Source organism: Acanthopagrus latus, chromosome 5 (genome assembly GCF_904848185.1).
Source record: "Acanthopagrus latus isolate v.2019 chromosome 5, fAcaLat1.1, whole genome shotgun sequence".
Taxonomy (NCBI): Eukaryota; Metazoa; Chordata; class Actinopteri; order Spariformes; family Sparidae; genus Acanthopagrus; species Acanthopagrus latus.
Window position 1 is genome coordinate 8201255 of NC_051043.1, and position 16078 is coordinate 8217332.

The 16078-nt window shown below is 40.7% G+C and overlaps 1 protein-coding gene across 3 annotated transcripts in view; it reads left to right on the plus strand.

Annotated features, from left to right (window-relative positions):
• trpm3 (transient receptor potential cation channel, subfamily M, member 3) overlaps positions 1-16078 on the plus strand; it is a 162629-nt gene that overhangs the window by 94600 nt on the left and 51951 nt on the right. For all 3 annotated transcript variants that reach the window (XM_037098196.1, XM_037098195.1, XM_037098197.1), the window contains 2 exons: positions 11279-11453; positions 12605-12728. In XM_037098196.1, the coding sequence (XP_036954091.1) occupies positions 11279-11453; positions 12605-12728 (299 nt within the window). The remainder of the gene's footprint in view (positions 1-11278; positions 11454-12604; positions 12729-16078) is intronic.

Sequence of the window (16078 nt, forward strand, 5' to 3'; positions counted from 1 at the left end):
AAGTGCTAACACTGCCTACTGCCAAGCAAATGGCCTTGTTTCCCCTCCTTAGTAGTGGCTTAGAAACTGCCTCTAATCGACAACAAGACAGTTGTTTTGCTGATTGAAGTCTTACATTATGTATTTAGCAAATTCTTTATCTGTGCTGAAGTTCTTTTGGGGAAATAATTTTGATATGTTAATCATTTGGTTGTGTGGTGTTGATTGTTTCTAAAAAGTGATTTGGATTTCCTTGTGCTGCCCCCTTAGAAAGCTTTAGTCGAGCAATTACTTGACTTGTCCTCACACTGTGCCCCGGCACACCTCAAAGCTTAGCAAGAGCTACTTGAAGACCAAATAACACCAAGGAGTCCTGACTGTCAATGACTTTCCTCCACAGTCACCTGACCTCAGCCCCACTGAACGTTTGTCGGGGCAGTTGTGGAGCGAGAAAGCCAAACAATCTGTGACATCACAAGATGATTTGTAGAACACTGTCAAATCATGCTGGGATAACATGAGTCATCAGGTTTTACACAAACTTGTGGTGTCCATGCCATCATAAGTGCATGCTGTCATTAAGATTAAAGAGGGACATACCGAAAAATTACTTTCAAAATATATTGAAAGATATATTCTGAAATGTATGGACAGTTTTGAAAGATTCAACTTTTCACTCAAACTGTTAAGCTGACATCATCATGAGTAATACAAACTGGTATTGCATTCTAAACAAATGCAAAATAGAAATAGTTTGACTAAAATATATACAACAACAACAGCCTAATATGTGTAAAAAATATTTTATATGGGGCATATATTTAAGGCGCAAAGGTTGAAGGGATGCAGGGGAGTTGTGGAGGTCTATCAGGAGCCTCAGTAGTCTCCATGGCTTCAGATTGCCTGGGGGAAGCAGCTCCTCACCTCTCTTCTGACACCCGTAACAACAGTAGTGCCTTCCTGACTGCAACAGTTCAAAGAGGCCATAGTTTGAATGACTTGAATCCTTAATGATCTATCGACCTTGGTCCTGCACTGCATGGTGTAGATGCCTTGTTGAGAGTGCATCTCCCCATGGTACATTGGGCCGACTGTACCACTCTCTTCAGGGTGTAGCAGTCCTGCTGGGTGCTGCTGCATTCCAGGCGATGATGTTCCCTGATGTTACACCGTCCTGACAGCCGTTGCAGGTGATAAGGGCATTGCTGTGCCTTTTTTAATCAAGATGTTAGTATGTACAGACAGGTTCTCTGTGATCTGTACCCATCTGTATTTGTAACCTAGATTGGTTCCCTAACCCTAATTAGACTCAAAATCTTATGTTAATGGTATGTGATTATTCCATGTAAAATGCTGATGCTGCAACTGCACATGCACACATTTATTCATATTTCATATACATTTTATTAATCTGCCAAATATCACAAATGACACATTTGCATTTAGGGACTTTTTAATGTGGGAAACCTACACGCCTCCAAAAAACCCTCAACGGGAAAAGAATAGAATGAACCAATGAGAGTTGCTGTTGAAAAGCAATCAAAGAAAGTTATAAATATTCATTCCTAAATCTTTATTGCTGTGGAAAACATGAGAAAAACTCCACTGCAATCTTGACACCTAAAAGACGGTGACATAAACACACTATTACAAACCTGCCAATACACATTTTCTTGTTGTATGAACTGTTTTTCAAGTAAATAGGCAGCCGTCATGTGGGATTACTGTATGTGTCTGTAGGGTTTACTGTACTTTTTTGTGCGTCCATTGTATCCTTTACTTTGTTATTTATAGCTGTAGGGTTGGCAGACAAGGACCGTTTCTTGATTTGATTACCTGTACACGGTCAATCGAGGAGTTTATCAATTTTCCTCACAGCAGGGCTCCTGTGGGATCCAAGTATAGCCTCAGGTTCCATCAGGAAAGGAGGATAAAGCAGGTAAAGAGAGAAAAAGCAGTTTAGTTTGAATGGCCAAACATGTGGGCCACATGTAACCACAAGCTCTTTTTTCTGTCTTTCTTTTTTTTCTCAACACACAGTCACAGACACTGCACACTGGATGAAAGAAGTGTGGTGGATAGAGATGCGTAATCTCCCCCTGTGGTATTTTATGATGTCTGGGCAATCCTGTGGCTAATCCTACTGTGTCTGTGTGCAATTTTCCATGCAACAGCTATCACCATGAGGCTGCTGGAAATGCTGAAGCAATCAAATTGGATCCACAATATTAAATCACAGTTTTAAGATACAGTATGGGAATCGGTTCTGTATAATTGCTTTTATTGGTGTTTTGGCTCAAGAAAAAAATGTAATATTGCAAACAATGTCAGAACAAACCCTCTGAGTCATGAACATTTTATGAAACCCTGAAACCTGAAAAACATTTTGATAATTGTCGTCTTTTGGCACAGTGCAAGTTACAGAAGTGTTATTAATGCCGGTCCAAACTCAGCACTGGAGCACAGCTGTGCAGTTCAGATACCCCTTTATACCCCCTTGATGACAAGATGTGTGTTTTCCATCTGCATGCTTTGTCCTCCGGTCTCCACTGCATATTTGATGTTACTCAAGGTGTTTCAGGCTATAGTTTTGTACCCTCTTTAGAGGAATTTGGACAAAAATATCTAAGGGACATTTCTGGTCAGGAGTAAACAAAGTAAATGTCTTCAGAAAGGAGACTGGGGTTGGTGGGCTGTAAATATGCCAGTGGGTGCTGACACATTCACACACTAAATTAAATGCTGCAATGTGCCCTCCTGTACATGTATGTATAAAACTGAAAATGTATTTCACATCCCAGCACACTATTATTTATGGTCTGTAAGGTCACATTTACAATGGTATAACACAACTCCTCCTTACTGTCTCCTGAATCTGGCAGACATTGTCAAACCCAAAGTCATGACAATCAATAAAAATGATTGGCACCATTCAGCACAGCTCACTCAGCCATTGCACAGCTCTTTTGACATATCTAAAGCAGTGGTCATACTGTGTTTTAATCACACACCTATCTCAGGAAAATGACAAGTAAAAGAGGAAGGGAGGAGAGTGAGAAAATGAAGATAGAGAAAAGGGATTGAGGGTGGGCAGATAGGGAAGAGAATAATACTAAAAGCGAAGGACGTGTGAAGCAGCTGAGGAGGACCCAGGCATATTACCTTGAGGTGTCTTCATTGAAAAAGCGAGATGACAAAGTTAAAAGGCAGCAAGAGAAAGCAATATTTACAGGCTTCATACATGAGTGTTTTCTTATTTTCTCTTTTAAAACCGAGCAAGATAAAATATGAAAATCCTGCAGCTTACTCATTCATTCTTTTATGTCTTCACACCCATGAAAATCTTAAATTGGATGTATATGAGAGAAAGAAGAGAAAAAGCTGTAAGTAATTCGTGCATGTTAGGTTAAATTCTGTAAGTATGAATGAGGCACCTTGAGTGCGCCCCCTTCCATTCCCCTAAATTACTTGGAACATTTAAATGGGCACATACCATAAATACTTGGTGTATTGAATGTGTGCATCGGTGCAGGCTTATGTGTATTTAAACTCCATGTTCACTGTGTAACCTTCACAGGCCTCCTATAGCAGTGGTTTCATTAATCACAGCATAGGTAAAAGATGAAGTAGCTGGGGTAATTGAATCCAGAAGTCATAAGGCCTTGTGTTGCAGATTAGCTGTGACACTGTGACCTCCACCATGAGGCAGCCCTTACAGAAGAGATTACAGTTAAACCCTGCTACATGGGAAGTGAAGAGGGTTGTAATACTATTCGTTCAAGCACCATAAGTGCCTGGACAAACTCTTGATTTTTAAGATACACTGTAGCTAATAATATTTCCCCTATTTTGTGCTCCCCAACTGTGTGACCAACTGGATTACTGGATGTCTCTTGTTCTTTGACACATATCACACAGCTTCAGTTTCAAACTCTGAATCAGGCTTAGAAATGTCACCCACTACTGAATGCTACTGTACTCAATGAAGGACAAGCAGAAGGAAAATATTAATCTTGAAGTTTGTGCAAAATGTTCCGTCACATAAATTAATATTTTTTTATTAAGCCTTTGGTCATTCTGCATTAATAACAGGTTAAATCAGTGGGGCTGAATTGAAACTGAGCAGTATATCAGTAGATAAATATTTGCAGGCACGTAAGAATAGGCCTGCAAAGACAATGCCACAATGTGGCAACAGTAGAAGTCGTGGGGCTAAGGTGTGCTCATGCACGAACGGATGCGAAAAACATGTCAAAATGATGAACACAAACTGCCAGAGTGTTCAACCCTGTGGTGGAGAGATAAGAGCCAGTGGTGGGTGAGCTTGGAAACAAGACTTCAGCCCCAGGTATGTTACCAGGTTGAGGAAGTGCATGGATGGCAACATGTTATGGGATCAGTAGTGTGAACTGCTGAAAATGTATGTTGGGAAATGCCCTGGTAAATGACTTATGCATACAACTAAACCATGAGATTAAACTGCAAAAAGAACAAGTCTGCTACTTCCTGTCATGAAAATGTATATATATTTTTTACCAAGTCTTTGTTCAGGCAAGTGTTACAAATTCATGATGATGTGTTCACTGTTGATATTATGCATTAAAAGGCAGTGTAGAATTGTATATTGTGCATTAGATGCTATTACATGAACCAAGTCTAGAATTAAACAAAGAGATTAAAGGTTGTGAACTAGATTGTTATGTATAATATTTTTAATATTCAGTTGTTGGTATTGTAATTTTAAAAAGTCAGTTGTAGCACAGACAGTCTGTAATTACAATTTGTCTGGGTTTTTCTAAGTTGGTGGTAATACGCCTGAATCACTACTTTACTTTTTTCTACACTTGAGCAGTTATGTTACTCCAATAATGTTTTAGCTAGCAAGCTTCAAGGTCTCACACAGCCCTGTCAACCATTGAGATCATTCAGTAGTCAAAGTGATCAGAGATCACTTGATCCCTCTAAACTCATTGATCCCTCTGATCAACTTTTTTGTGATGAAGTCACTGCAGTCACTTTTTTCTGTTGTTGAGACAGTTAATTTTAGCCTAACTTTAAATAGATAACTCATGGTCACATGGGAGAACTAAATCTTTGGTATGTGTCTGGAAGAGATGAATCCATTTACACCTTTTTATTATCTTGCTAGAATGCTTTTTAAACAACCTCCTGAGGTGTTGTGAACATTTGGAGTTGAGGCCCTCTCAATTTCTTCTTGGATGCATTTACACTTAGCGACTGATATCTGATAGTCGTCTGATACTGTCTTCAGTTGATGCATGTTAACAATTCTTGAACACACAGACATAATATACATACTGTATATAGATTACTATACACTGATGTGCCACAACATTAAGACCACTGGCAGGTGAAGTGAGTAACACTGATCATTTATCACAGTACAATGTTCATCAAAGAAACACTGAGTCCTGGCATTCATGTGGTTGCCAATTGACACGCACCACCATTTACAAGAACTCCAGATCCCAGTCAGATCAAGCACCAGTGGGATATACTGAAACGAGTGAGATCCATGGTGGCCTCACCTTGCAACCCACAGAACTCAAAGGTTTTGCCGTCAGCGTCATTTTATGAGACACAACAGGACATCCGCTGGGGTTGTGGTTCATGCTTCATCAGACCAGAAATGCATGATATTAATGGTGTGCCCTCCTTGGATTTGACTCGTTCCAGCACGTCCTACGGATGCTAGATTGGATTTGGATCTGGGATATTTGGAGGACAGGGCGATGCCTCAAGTTATTTGTCACATTCCCTGGGCCATTTCCTGAGCAGTTCTGTGGTGTGTCAGGACACCATGAGGTTGCGTACTTGTGTAATGTTGTTTGGGTACGATCCATGTTACATCTTGGTTAATGAAAACAGCAGCAGAAGATGGTGGCAATAATGTGTTTTTTTATTCCATACATTAAAAGTTTAACACGTTTGAATGCCAAGCATCAGCCGTGTAGTTGAAACTGATTCTTGCACTTGAGTTGTGCTCTGTTGGCTCAGGAAACAGTTTCACTGGTTGAGTGCTACAGCTTGATCAAAGACGTTGTGGTGGAGACGACCTCTGCACAACAGTCTCTGATGTTCCGTTGCTTGGCCCATTTTGTCCATTTAGTTTTATTTCCACCAGATATTAGCCAGAGGTAGCCTTAAGTCCAAGCTGGGCTCACATGGCTCCCAATCCTGGATCTCTTCCCTGTCCTCCCTGGGGTGGTCTGGCTGGTCTGGTTGGTCAAAAGGTGCAGTGGGCAATGATCTTTCCAAAGTCTGATGTGCTTAATCCAAAACCTGCACTTCTTCGCTGCTGTTGAATTCATTTCTCTCTCTAAAAGTTAAAAGTAACTACACCTGAATAAGCAACTGGCTGCTGAATTTGCATGCACCATCGTTGCCATGGTTTTATCCTCAGCACTAACAAAAGGATGATACACACATACCCATTTACACGGAAATCAATAGAATAAAATACCTTTGACCTCAATTTCAAAATTAAAATCTCTTTATCAAAGACACCATTCATGTTTGATTCTCTCTGGCTTATTTGGCCTTGGTAGCACCACAACTCAACTCAAATTACTGGTGAAAAGGTGGCACAGACCATTAGATTGAATCTTAATTCTTATTGATGTCACAAAAAAAAACTTAAAAGTTAAAATTGAGAGAAGCTTTGCCCTTTTAATGTACCGCACCCCTGACCTTTTGTTCTGTAGCCTGTCGAGTCATGTTGCCATCATGGATCTGATGTTTCCTGCCTGTTTTAGTTGTGGCTCAGATGATGCTTGTGTGCGTGTGTGAGCGTGTTTTTATTTTTTTTATTTATGGTGTGGGGGGTGCGAAGACAACGACCCACATACTGTAGCACACCTCCTCCAGTCATGCTGATACTAATTTGACACATACAAGGACAAACTCACAGACACGCACGCACCCACGTACATAGAGACACACACGCAGAGGATGAGTCATTGCTCGATCCTTAATTAGGACCATTTAAGCATGTTATGTGTGTCTCGCTTACACGCTCCTCTTCCCCTCCCTAAATCCTTCTGCTTCTCGCTACTTCCTCGTCTTCCAGGCTGGATAAATATAGAAAGTTGTGGCCATGGAGTCGCATCGACCAACGCCCTCCTTTTCTTCTGCCTCTACTTTTTTCACACTGTTTGGTAGGTAGTGCACCTCCTGAGATATAAGATGTGGGCACTGGGTTAAAACAATGTATGCTGCACAGAGAGACAAGGAAGAGGAAGAGAAAGTAGGGGTTTGACGACCGATTTATCTGATGCGTTGGAGTGTGTAAATGGTGCATGGATACAATCAATAGAAGAATAGGGGGTGGAAAGACTGAATGCGTTGAGAGAAGCAGTACAGATTGTACAGGGTGTATTTTGCAGAGCATGTATTTTCTGAAATCGTGTACCAATAGAACATATGTATGTTTACACTGTACTGTATAAATTAGTATATTTATCATAGTTTTTACTTTAATGATTAAAACCAGCTCACATCTTAAAAATATAACTAACTAACACACAGCAACATGCATAATGATTTTTATTAATTATTTGAAATTTTGTTAGCAGAATGACCATAAAATTGATAGACCTTGGGTGCTCTGGCTGAGTGGGTGCCTCCAAGTGGACCTGCTCCAAGTGGGTTCATGTATGTGAAACATTGCAAAGAAGATAAGGTGGAATATACTGTCCATTGGAGGATGTGGTGATGAATAAATACAGAAGGATTTACTGATATTATTGAATGAAAAACTAAATCAACATGATTTTTAATGCCAATTCAAAAGCATCTACTTGAGAGGGAATTAGCTCCTTTATATTTCATGCAGTTCCTCTGCATTTGTTTGTTGTTGGTTTGCTCTTGTTAAAGCTGCCTCAAGATATGTATTATGATAAGTAAGTATTTAATAGCTCAGCTGTAATCATTGTGAGTGTGTTTGGACAGTAACACGTGTCTCTCACCCCCCTGCTCATGCAGTAAAAAAGAAAATAAATGTTGTGATTTGCCTGCCCACTTTATCCTATCAGGACAGAGATCTCGCAGAGAGCAGGATCCTCCTACATGAGCAATGGCTGAACAAGGAATGTTACCACTTCCAGTGCAGTCGGTGATAGTTCATACCGCCAAACAGCGATGAAATCGTTTAAAGAAAAAAAAAAGAGGCAAATTGAGCTAACTCCACAAAAAGAAGGGAGTCTTGCAAGTGTGGTGACGTAAAGAGGACAAAGGGGACTGCTGACTGGAATATGGACAGGAAGTCAGCCAAAATAACGATACTCTTACAGCAAATTTAACAAAATCAACAAAGTATATGTGCAGCGTCAATTTGTAGACCCATTTTCCACCAAAATATCATCAACTTGCTTTGCTCTGCCTCATTTGAGTGAACATCCCATGTGTTTGTGCCTTGCCTCCCACTCCTGCCCCACGTGCTGGGAATAAAAATACCAAACACAGGGGCAAAGTTGATTTAAAGGTCTGAACACTGATTGCACTGATTGTGGCACTGGTGCAGAAATATAGAAATAAATATACCTAATAGTCCATAATCACATCATCAGCCCACTAATTATTTTGATTAGAGAAGAGGGGCCACTGATCCATAGAGTTTATTTTTGATATAAAATATAGATTCATTATATTACCTCATCAGGTGGTAGCATTCCAATAATAACTGTAGTCGTGACATTCTATAACGTTACTAAACACCTGGCTGTAAAGTGATATTTCTTTTCTGTTTTAAGTATATAGGAACTCCAATAGGTAGTTAAATAAGCAAAGAAGGGTACATCTTCCCTCACTTCTGGATAAGCAAACAAAAGGAAACAGCTATGGAAAATAAAGTTATAAATGAGGAGAATAGATCACAGATGTGTATGGATAGTTGAATGCACAACAGTCTAGTACTTTGAAGATTGTGTCTTCCATAAATGCGTAATAACAGTTGAGCATTTCCATCTAGAATAAAAGGTATTCTTCTGAAAGGGCTGACTCATATAACCAAACTGCACTTGTTCAAATACTTAGTGTTTTATTTGATATAAAAGCGGAGTTCAGACCACAAAATCCGCCTCCATGGATAAAATAAATCAGAGAAATCTAAGCTTTCTAACAATCACAGGATTCAATTTAAAAAGCCTATAAAGTTGCAAGTTCAGGAGAAGCAGCAGCTGGCAGAGCGTTAACACTGCTAAGTTTAGGGCTTCAATTCCCACTCAAGCCTCCAGGAATATCACTGGACTGTGAGGCACTTTTTCAGTAGTGGCCCCAATCGAAATTCAGGTCACATCGTGTCCATGGATCCAGAAAAAATTTAGTGGCCACAGTACAGTATAATGAGGATGTCTGCAAAGCTAAAAACATCTTTTCATGGCCGCCACACACAGACTGTTCATTGTATTATCAAAATTATAACTGCTAGGTAGAATCAAACATAAAGTTTAATGTTATTATGGTGCCATCCATGTGCATTTTTGGCACCCACATTGGGAAACAAGACAGACTGAAGAATAAATGGGCTGCCACGTTAGGCTTCCCCATCCAAGTTCCCACAGGAATAAATACAGTTCATTAGGAAAACTAACTGTGAACTTGAGGTCAAAAGCTAAGCCTAAAATGTGCCCGTGAGCCTAAAAGTTAGTCAGGCAAGAGCGAATTTGATTTTATTTGTGGTTTATTCTGTGTTAGTGCCTCTATCTGTATTTGTTTGAGTGTATGTGTGTGTATTTGTGCGCCCAGGCAGAATCTTCTTCTACCAATTAGCCATGACACAGCTGTGCTTTCCCCTCCTCATCTGCTCCTCAGTGGGTTTCATCTGAACAATAATCTGCTTTAGATACTGCCGCGCTGCCTCCAAAGCTCACTCGTCATCAATATCCATCATTCCAACACCAACCGCAAGCTCGTATACACACACATGCAGCACACGCAGGTAAAACCCATTCAGCAGAAAAGGCAGAATCCGATTCAAAATGCAGGACATTAATCTGCTTCTCAGCTCTGGTGATGTATGGTCGTGTGATGTGTTGTGGCACAGTGACGTTTTACCTCTTTGAAGTAGGCGAGGCCCCGAAAATATTCTTCTTATGTAACTGTCCCTGTTGCAAGGCTATGTGAGGCAAAGCTCGATGGTGGTGGGTATGCTTCCCAATGTGCACTTGCGCTTGTGTTTGTGTGTGTGTCTGTGCATAGAGTATGTAAGCACTTATCCGTATGTGCTCGTCGGCCTGCGCGTTTGAGAGACAGACTATGCTCTTTCCTCCGTGAATTATGCAGACCAGGATGAAGGTGCTGGGCGGGGAAGATCCGGCTGTTACACAGCTTTTGAATTAGACGAGTCAAAACACCCAACAGAAAACACAACCACATGAAACAAAATGGTGTGTAGAGGATGAAAAAGGAGTGGCTGTATTGGAAGAAAAGCTGGAGAGCGTGAGACAGGAAGTGAGACAGAGGGCAGAATGAGGGAAGGGCTTAGAAAATGGATTGCACTGAGACCACTAAAGGGAGAAAGAACACAGGCGGTAAGAGAGAATGAGACTCCTGGGTTTGCAGGGTTCATGGTGTCTTAAAGGTGATGTTCAGTGGTATAATGAGAAATAGAGTACAGAAATCAGAAGAGGAAAAGGGAGCAACACAAGCAAGATTAAGGCAGGAAACTCCTTTGAGAGTTTGGCAGTAACTTTAATATCTACAGTTGCTTCTCCTGTACATAGTCTTGCCATGTGCAAAGCAGCCCACCTGCTTAATATGCATAATTTCCCTAAATAGCCTGTGATTAGCAGGCAAGGAGCCAGGTTTTTGTGTGGAACAGCAGGGGGTTTATCAGTGAAACACACACACATCTCTCTCTCTCCCTCTCTCTCTCTCTCTCTCTCTCACACACACACACACACACACACACACACACACACACACATACACACACACACGTCCATGCCAGGGGAACAGAGCACAAAGCACAAAGTGGGTTGGTTATTTTTGGTACAGGCATTTTTTTAAACCCTTTCTACCATAATTAGAAAGCATAACGTGTCTTGACACTACAGTCACAGGTGTCACATCTGCACCTTGATAACAAATTTAGATTCAGTGATCAAGTCTTGCTGACGGGATGAAGCCTAGTTATTCACTCTCTTCCTTTTGTTTTTTCTATCCTTTGCTTCCCTTCTCCTTCTTCACATTTCTAACCCTGTTGTTCATCCCTGTTTTCCTCTCTACAATCACACTGCACCCCCTGTGTCTGCTGCTCCCCGCTTGTTTTCTTGTACAGGCATTGGTCAGGGTGTGCCAGTGGTGGCTCTCATCGTCGAAGGAGGCCCAAATGTGATCTCGATTGTGCTGGAGTACCTCAGGGACACACCTCCCGTCCCTGTGGTGGTGTGTGACGGCAGCGGAAGAGCGTCAGACATCTTGGCCTTCGGACACAAATATTCTGAGGAGGGAGGGTATGCGCTCACATGTGCTATTGTACTAATAAAAATTTTATCTGTGGTGAAAAGTCAGTTATGCTGTGTAAAATGTCGTCCTAAGATTGATTGAAATCAAATATTCTCAAAAATGTTTTTATTCAACAAACTCCCCTTATTGTGTATAACAAGCAAACAACGTATTTCATACTGTACAGTACATAGAAGCAACAGTGTAAAGGGCCGTACACATCAAGAAGGATCACTGTAACAATAACTATAAAGATAATAATGTTAGCGTGCAAACTGAAGAACAATAACATTGTGTGCTGGCAGTTTTGGAAAATAGATATTAATGACCTGCTGTGTGTTGTACAAAGAAGCTAAAAAAAAATAAAAAATCCAAAGAGGGACACGGTTTTACGAAAATTCTTCAAAGGTGAGGTGTTACGAATATCCACCTCTCTGTTACACACGTTGAAGATTTTTGTTCATACCTTTGGCTGAAACAACATCAGTTATCTTTAGATTGTTATAAAGGACATTATAACAAACTTAAAAGACTTAATACACGTTATATACATGTATGTTAAGTTGTATAAATATCCAAGAGTGAGTTACAAGAGTAGCTAAAATGTGTTTCCTAAATGCAATCAATTAGCTCAGCTAAAGTAGGCTGGCTACAGTTAGAAACCAATATTACACTCACTGCAACATTATTTTGTCGGAAAATGTCCCCCAAATCAAGCGATGGCCGTGTGAATTCAGATGGATTCTGATCTGCTGTCAGTGCTTCAATTGTCGCTCTGAAAGTGATCCGAACGACATTGCTGTTATAGCTGTGGTGCTGTTGTCTGGTGTGGACTGCCCTTAACTCTGCAGATAATATACTAGGATAAATGCTTGAAGTGATGCAAGTTTGCAACTTTTTCGGAAACGTGCTGATGCATTGCTTTAATAACAAGCAGTAAACATTTTGGGTTATGGGTTCTCACGAATCACACAGTGAGTTCAGATATGTTTTTACAGCCTCATATATCACCAAGGACTCAAAGACAGGACACCTTGTTTTCACTTATTGACAAACAAATTAAATATTTCTGCTTCCCCTTCACCATTTTCTTCCCCTTCCCTCTATACGACCACCTTCCTGAGTCTCTTTTTAACTCCACACATCTCTGCCTCTGCAGCATAATTAACGAGTCTCTAAGAGACCAGTTGCTGGTGACCATCCAGAAGACTTTCACCTACAGCCGCACACAGGCCCAACATCTGTTCATCATCCTCATGGAGTGCATGAAGAAGAAGGAGTTGGTGAGTGTCACTTTAACACACGTCACATCCCAGGTATCACACAAGCACAAATTTGTCCAGGTGTAAGTGTATTTGAAGAAGCAGAGAAAGCAAAGATATGAGCAGTATCTACACAAAACACTGTAGAAGAAGAAGAGACTTACATAGAGGGATGCACATACACACTTTCTCTCTCTCACACACGCACACACCATTAAACCACTAATAACACCAATATCACATTTCACTTATTGATGTCTCTGCTGTATAAGGAAAAAATGAAAAATATGTGAGGGAGTAACAAAATGGATTTGTCAAATGAAGCTTGCTCATCATGAAACTTTTATTGAAGCAATTATTACCCCATCTTTAATGCATGGCGTGTAATGTTAAATGGATGTAAATGTATTCAGATGATGTTCAGGACCAAATGGCCTCCACCTTGAGAGTCTTTGCCCCTCTGGCAGTGGTTAACTGAAGCAAAAACGTCTTGTCAACTGGAGACTGTCACAGACATCCCTCTCCCCTAGGGGACAGTCTCAGTCCCTTTGGAGCACTGTCAGTCACACAAGATCAACTCATATTAATGCTGTTAAATGCTGTCTGTGTAGAGGTGATGTGTATTTATGCGCGGGATTGAACGTTTGTTTATCATGGTTCATTTTAGCACAGTAGCAGGGTGCACAATGCTTGCGATCCAAAGACTTTGCCACAGCAGTGCACGCAGTGCACATGCAAACACCCACACACAACCCTACACTCATTCGCAAGATAATAGTGTAGCGCATCCCCTATGCTGGAAACAAACAGCTAGCAGCTTTTACGGTATCAGAGCTCTGCAGCATCTTAGACTTATTTACTACTTGGATGCTCTCGCTTCAACGCACTTTGAACATAGCGTACGATGTCTTTTGTAAGGAGGGGAATACTTGCCAGATCTGTGACTGCTGGTACTGCTGGCAGCCAGGGGCATTCCCAAAACAAATTTGTAATTAGTTGCAGAAACATCTAAGCCATATTTAATCACAATTTTTGGAGTACCAGTGCTAAACTAGAATATGGTTATGCATTTGTTTGGGCCTTGAGACACCAGTGTTGGGGCCAGTGGTGAGGATCTGTGGCCGATTGAGAGTATAGAACCGGTGGTGGTAACCAAGAATTCACCTATTTAGCATATTTTCTCCTTGTTTTTTCACTTCTGCATCTCCACTAGGGCCATGTGCAACGTTTGATCAGATATATGTATTTATTTAAATTGGTACCTGATTTATCCTAACAAACCAGTCTTGAGCTTTCTGGTTTCCATTTTCAAATGGCGAATACAGACCACCATTACTTTGTGGTATTTTCTCTCATTCAATCGCAGAACGTAATAGTCAGTTGGTCTGCTGTAGTCTTTGCGGTATGTTCAAATGCAGCTTTTTGGCCAAGACAGTCTCATGAGACGACCAAACAGTAGGCCTTCACCACAGCTAGTTCTGTGATGTCGGTTTGGTGCATCTGTAACATCTGTAATTACACTACAGTCTTCTCTGTTTGTAAAAAAATCTGTAGGTTAATTGTTTTAATTGTTTGTAAGTTATTATGCCAATTGCTACACAATGATTAACCCAAAAGACCAATACAGAAACATGCACACACTTAGTGCACATTGTATTTGCAGGCAGTCCAGCATTGGTCATGGTTGTGCAGCGTGAAAGTGGATTGATTGCATCCTCAGTGGGGTTCCAGTGGCTGACTGATGCTCACACTGATGGATCTTCTGAACACAATACACCAGAGCAGAACAATGGGTGTGAATCATTCAGCAGGAGCAGCTGTAGAGGCCAGATAATCAGATGCTGCCTCTCTCCAAACTCACAAAACTGTTAACTCTACCACATACTGAAGCTGAGCACTGAGAGTGTGTTTTTGGAGCATTATAAAAGTCCACCAAACCTGCTTGACCCTGACATTAATATTTCTGCATTTTATTGGCCAATTGGGCTGTCTCTTAGAATCCATTTACTGCCAGTTAAGTATAATGCTGTACTTCATGTAGTATGTATGAATGTGAAAATAAATAGTCATCTGTGGCTTATAACTTGAACAGTGCCATAAAACATTTACCCAGACATGAAACTTTGAAAGCATACTCCCTGATGAGTAGACACAATCTTCCTACGTGAACACATACTGCAGTTTGTTTCAGATTAATGCCCTTGCACCATGCAGAGAATCTTAAAGTTGATTATATTTGTGGGAGAAAGAGAGATACATGTCTCACCTCTCTACTGTCTGGCACCTCTCCTGTTTATCAGGCTGATAGGCGTCACAGGGGTCCCTGGCTCTTGATCCTACTCCACGATCAGCCACAGATTTGACTGTGTATGTGTGTGAGATTGGAAGTTAGGTAGTTACTGTGAGAGAGAGGAAGAGGAAATAAGAATGAGCAAAAGTCATGTTACGCTCGAGACCCTAAAGTGGACCGAACACATTACACTATGTGGTTCACTGATTTTTGTTGGAGAATATGTAAATGTTGGCCTAATAGTGAGATTAGTAATAGGCCGGAGTCCATAAATATATTATAATATATATGTGTTAAAGTTGCTCTCTTGATCCCTAATCAGACGGAAACACTTTTCAAATCTCAAACATTTCAGTACTGCAGGGCAACTTTATAAGAGCAGTGCATCCCTTTTGAGACAGACTGGCTGAACAAAGCATGTCATTGCCCACCTATTCGCCGCTTCCCTCTGCTATCTACTTGTACTGTTTTCCATAAATTCATCAATACCTGAAAAAACAACAACCTCCAAATTAGCAGTTAACGTGCTGAAACAGGCGAGTTACTCTCTGCTAATGTGTTTGCTAACCGCACCAACATAAACAAGTGAGCTGCTGTTACCTTTTGTTTTTCAGGGATTTAGCCATTTCAGTGTCAAGCATCACCTCCACACATGCAAACCAAGTCTCCCCTGACACTATTTTGGAAGGGCATTGTTGCTGCATCATGGGTTAAGTGCCGGCGAAGACAGTCATGATTTGTTTAATGCAAACAGCGAACCAGAGCATATTTTCCTTTATATCTTATAGTTTTATCCTCCATGTTTGCTGTTTAAGTGTACAGATATTGAGAATGGGCACACAGATCTTGAGGTAATTAATTCTCTATCTCAAAAAACAAGTAATCCATCCATCATTAATTAGTACATCCGATTGTACTTCAGTCAAGGTCTAACTGTCTTTCTGTTAAAGATAACATTCAGATCAGTCCTCATCATTTGAAAAAAAGGGTAGCCGAGCAGCAGTGATTTTACTAATCACTGAAATGCATGCAACTGTATTGTTCAGTAATAAACTGTCCTGACAGTCATGGCAGTGATCTT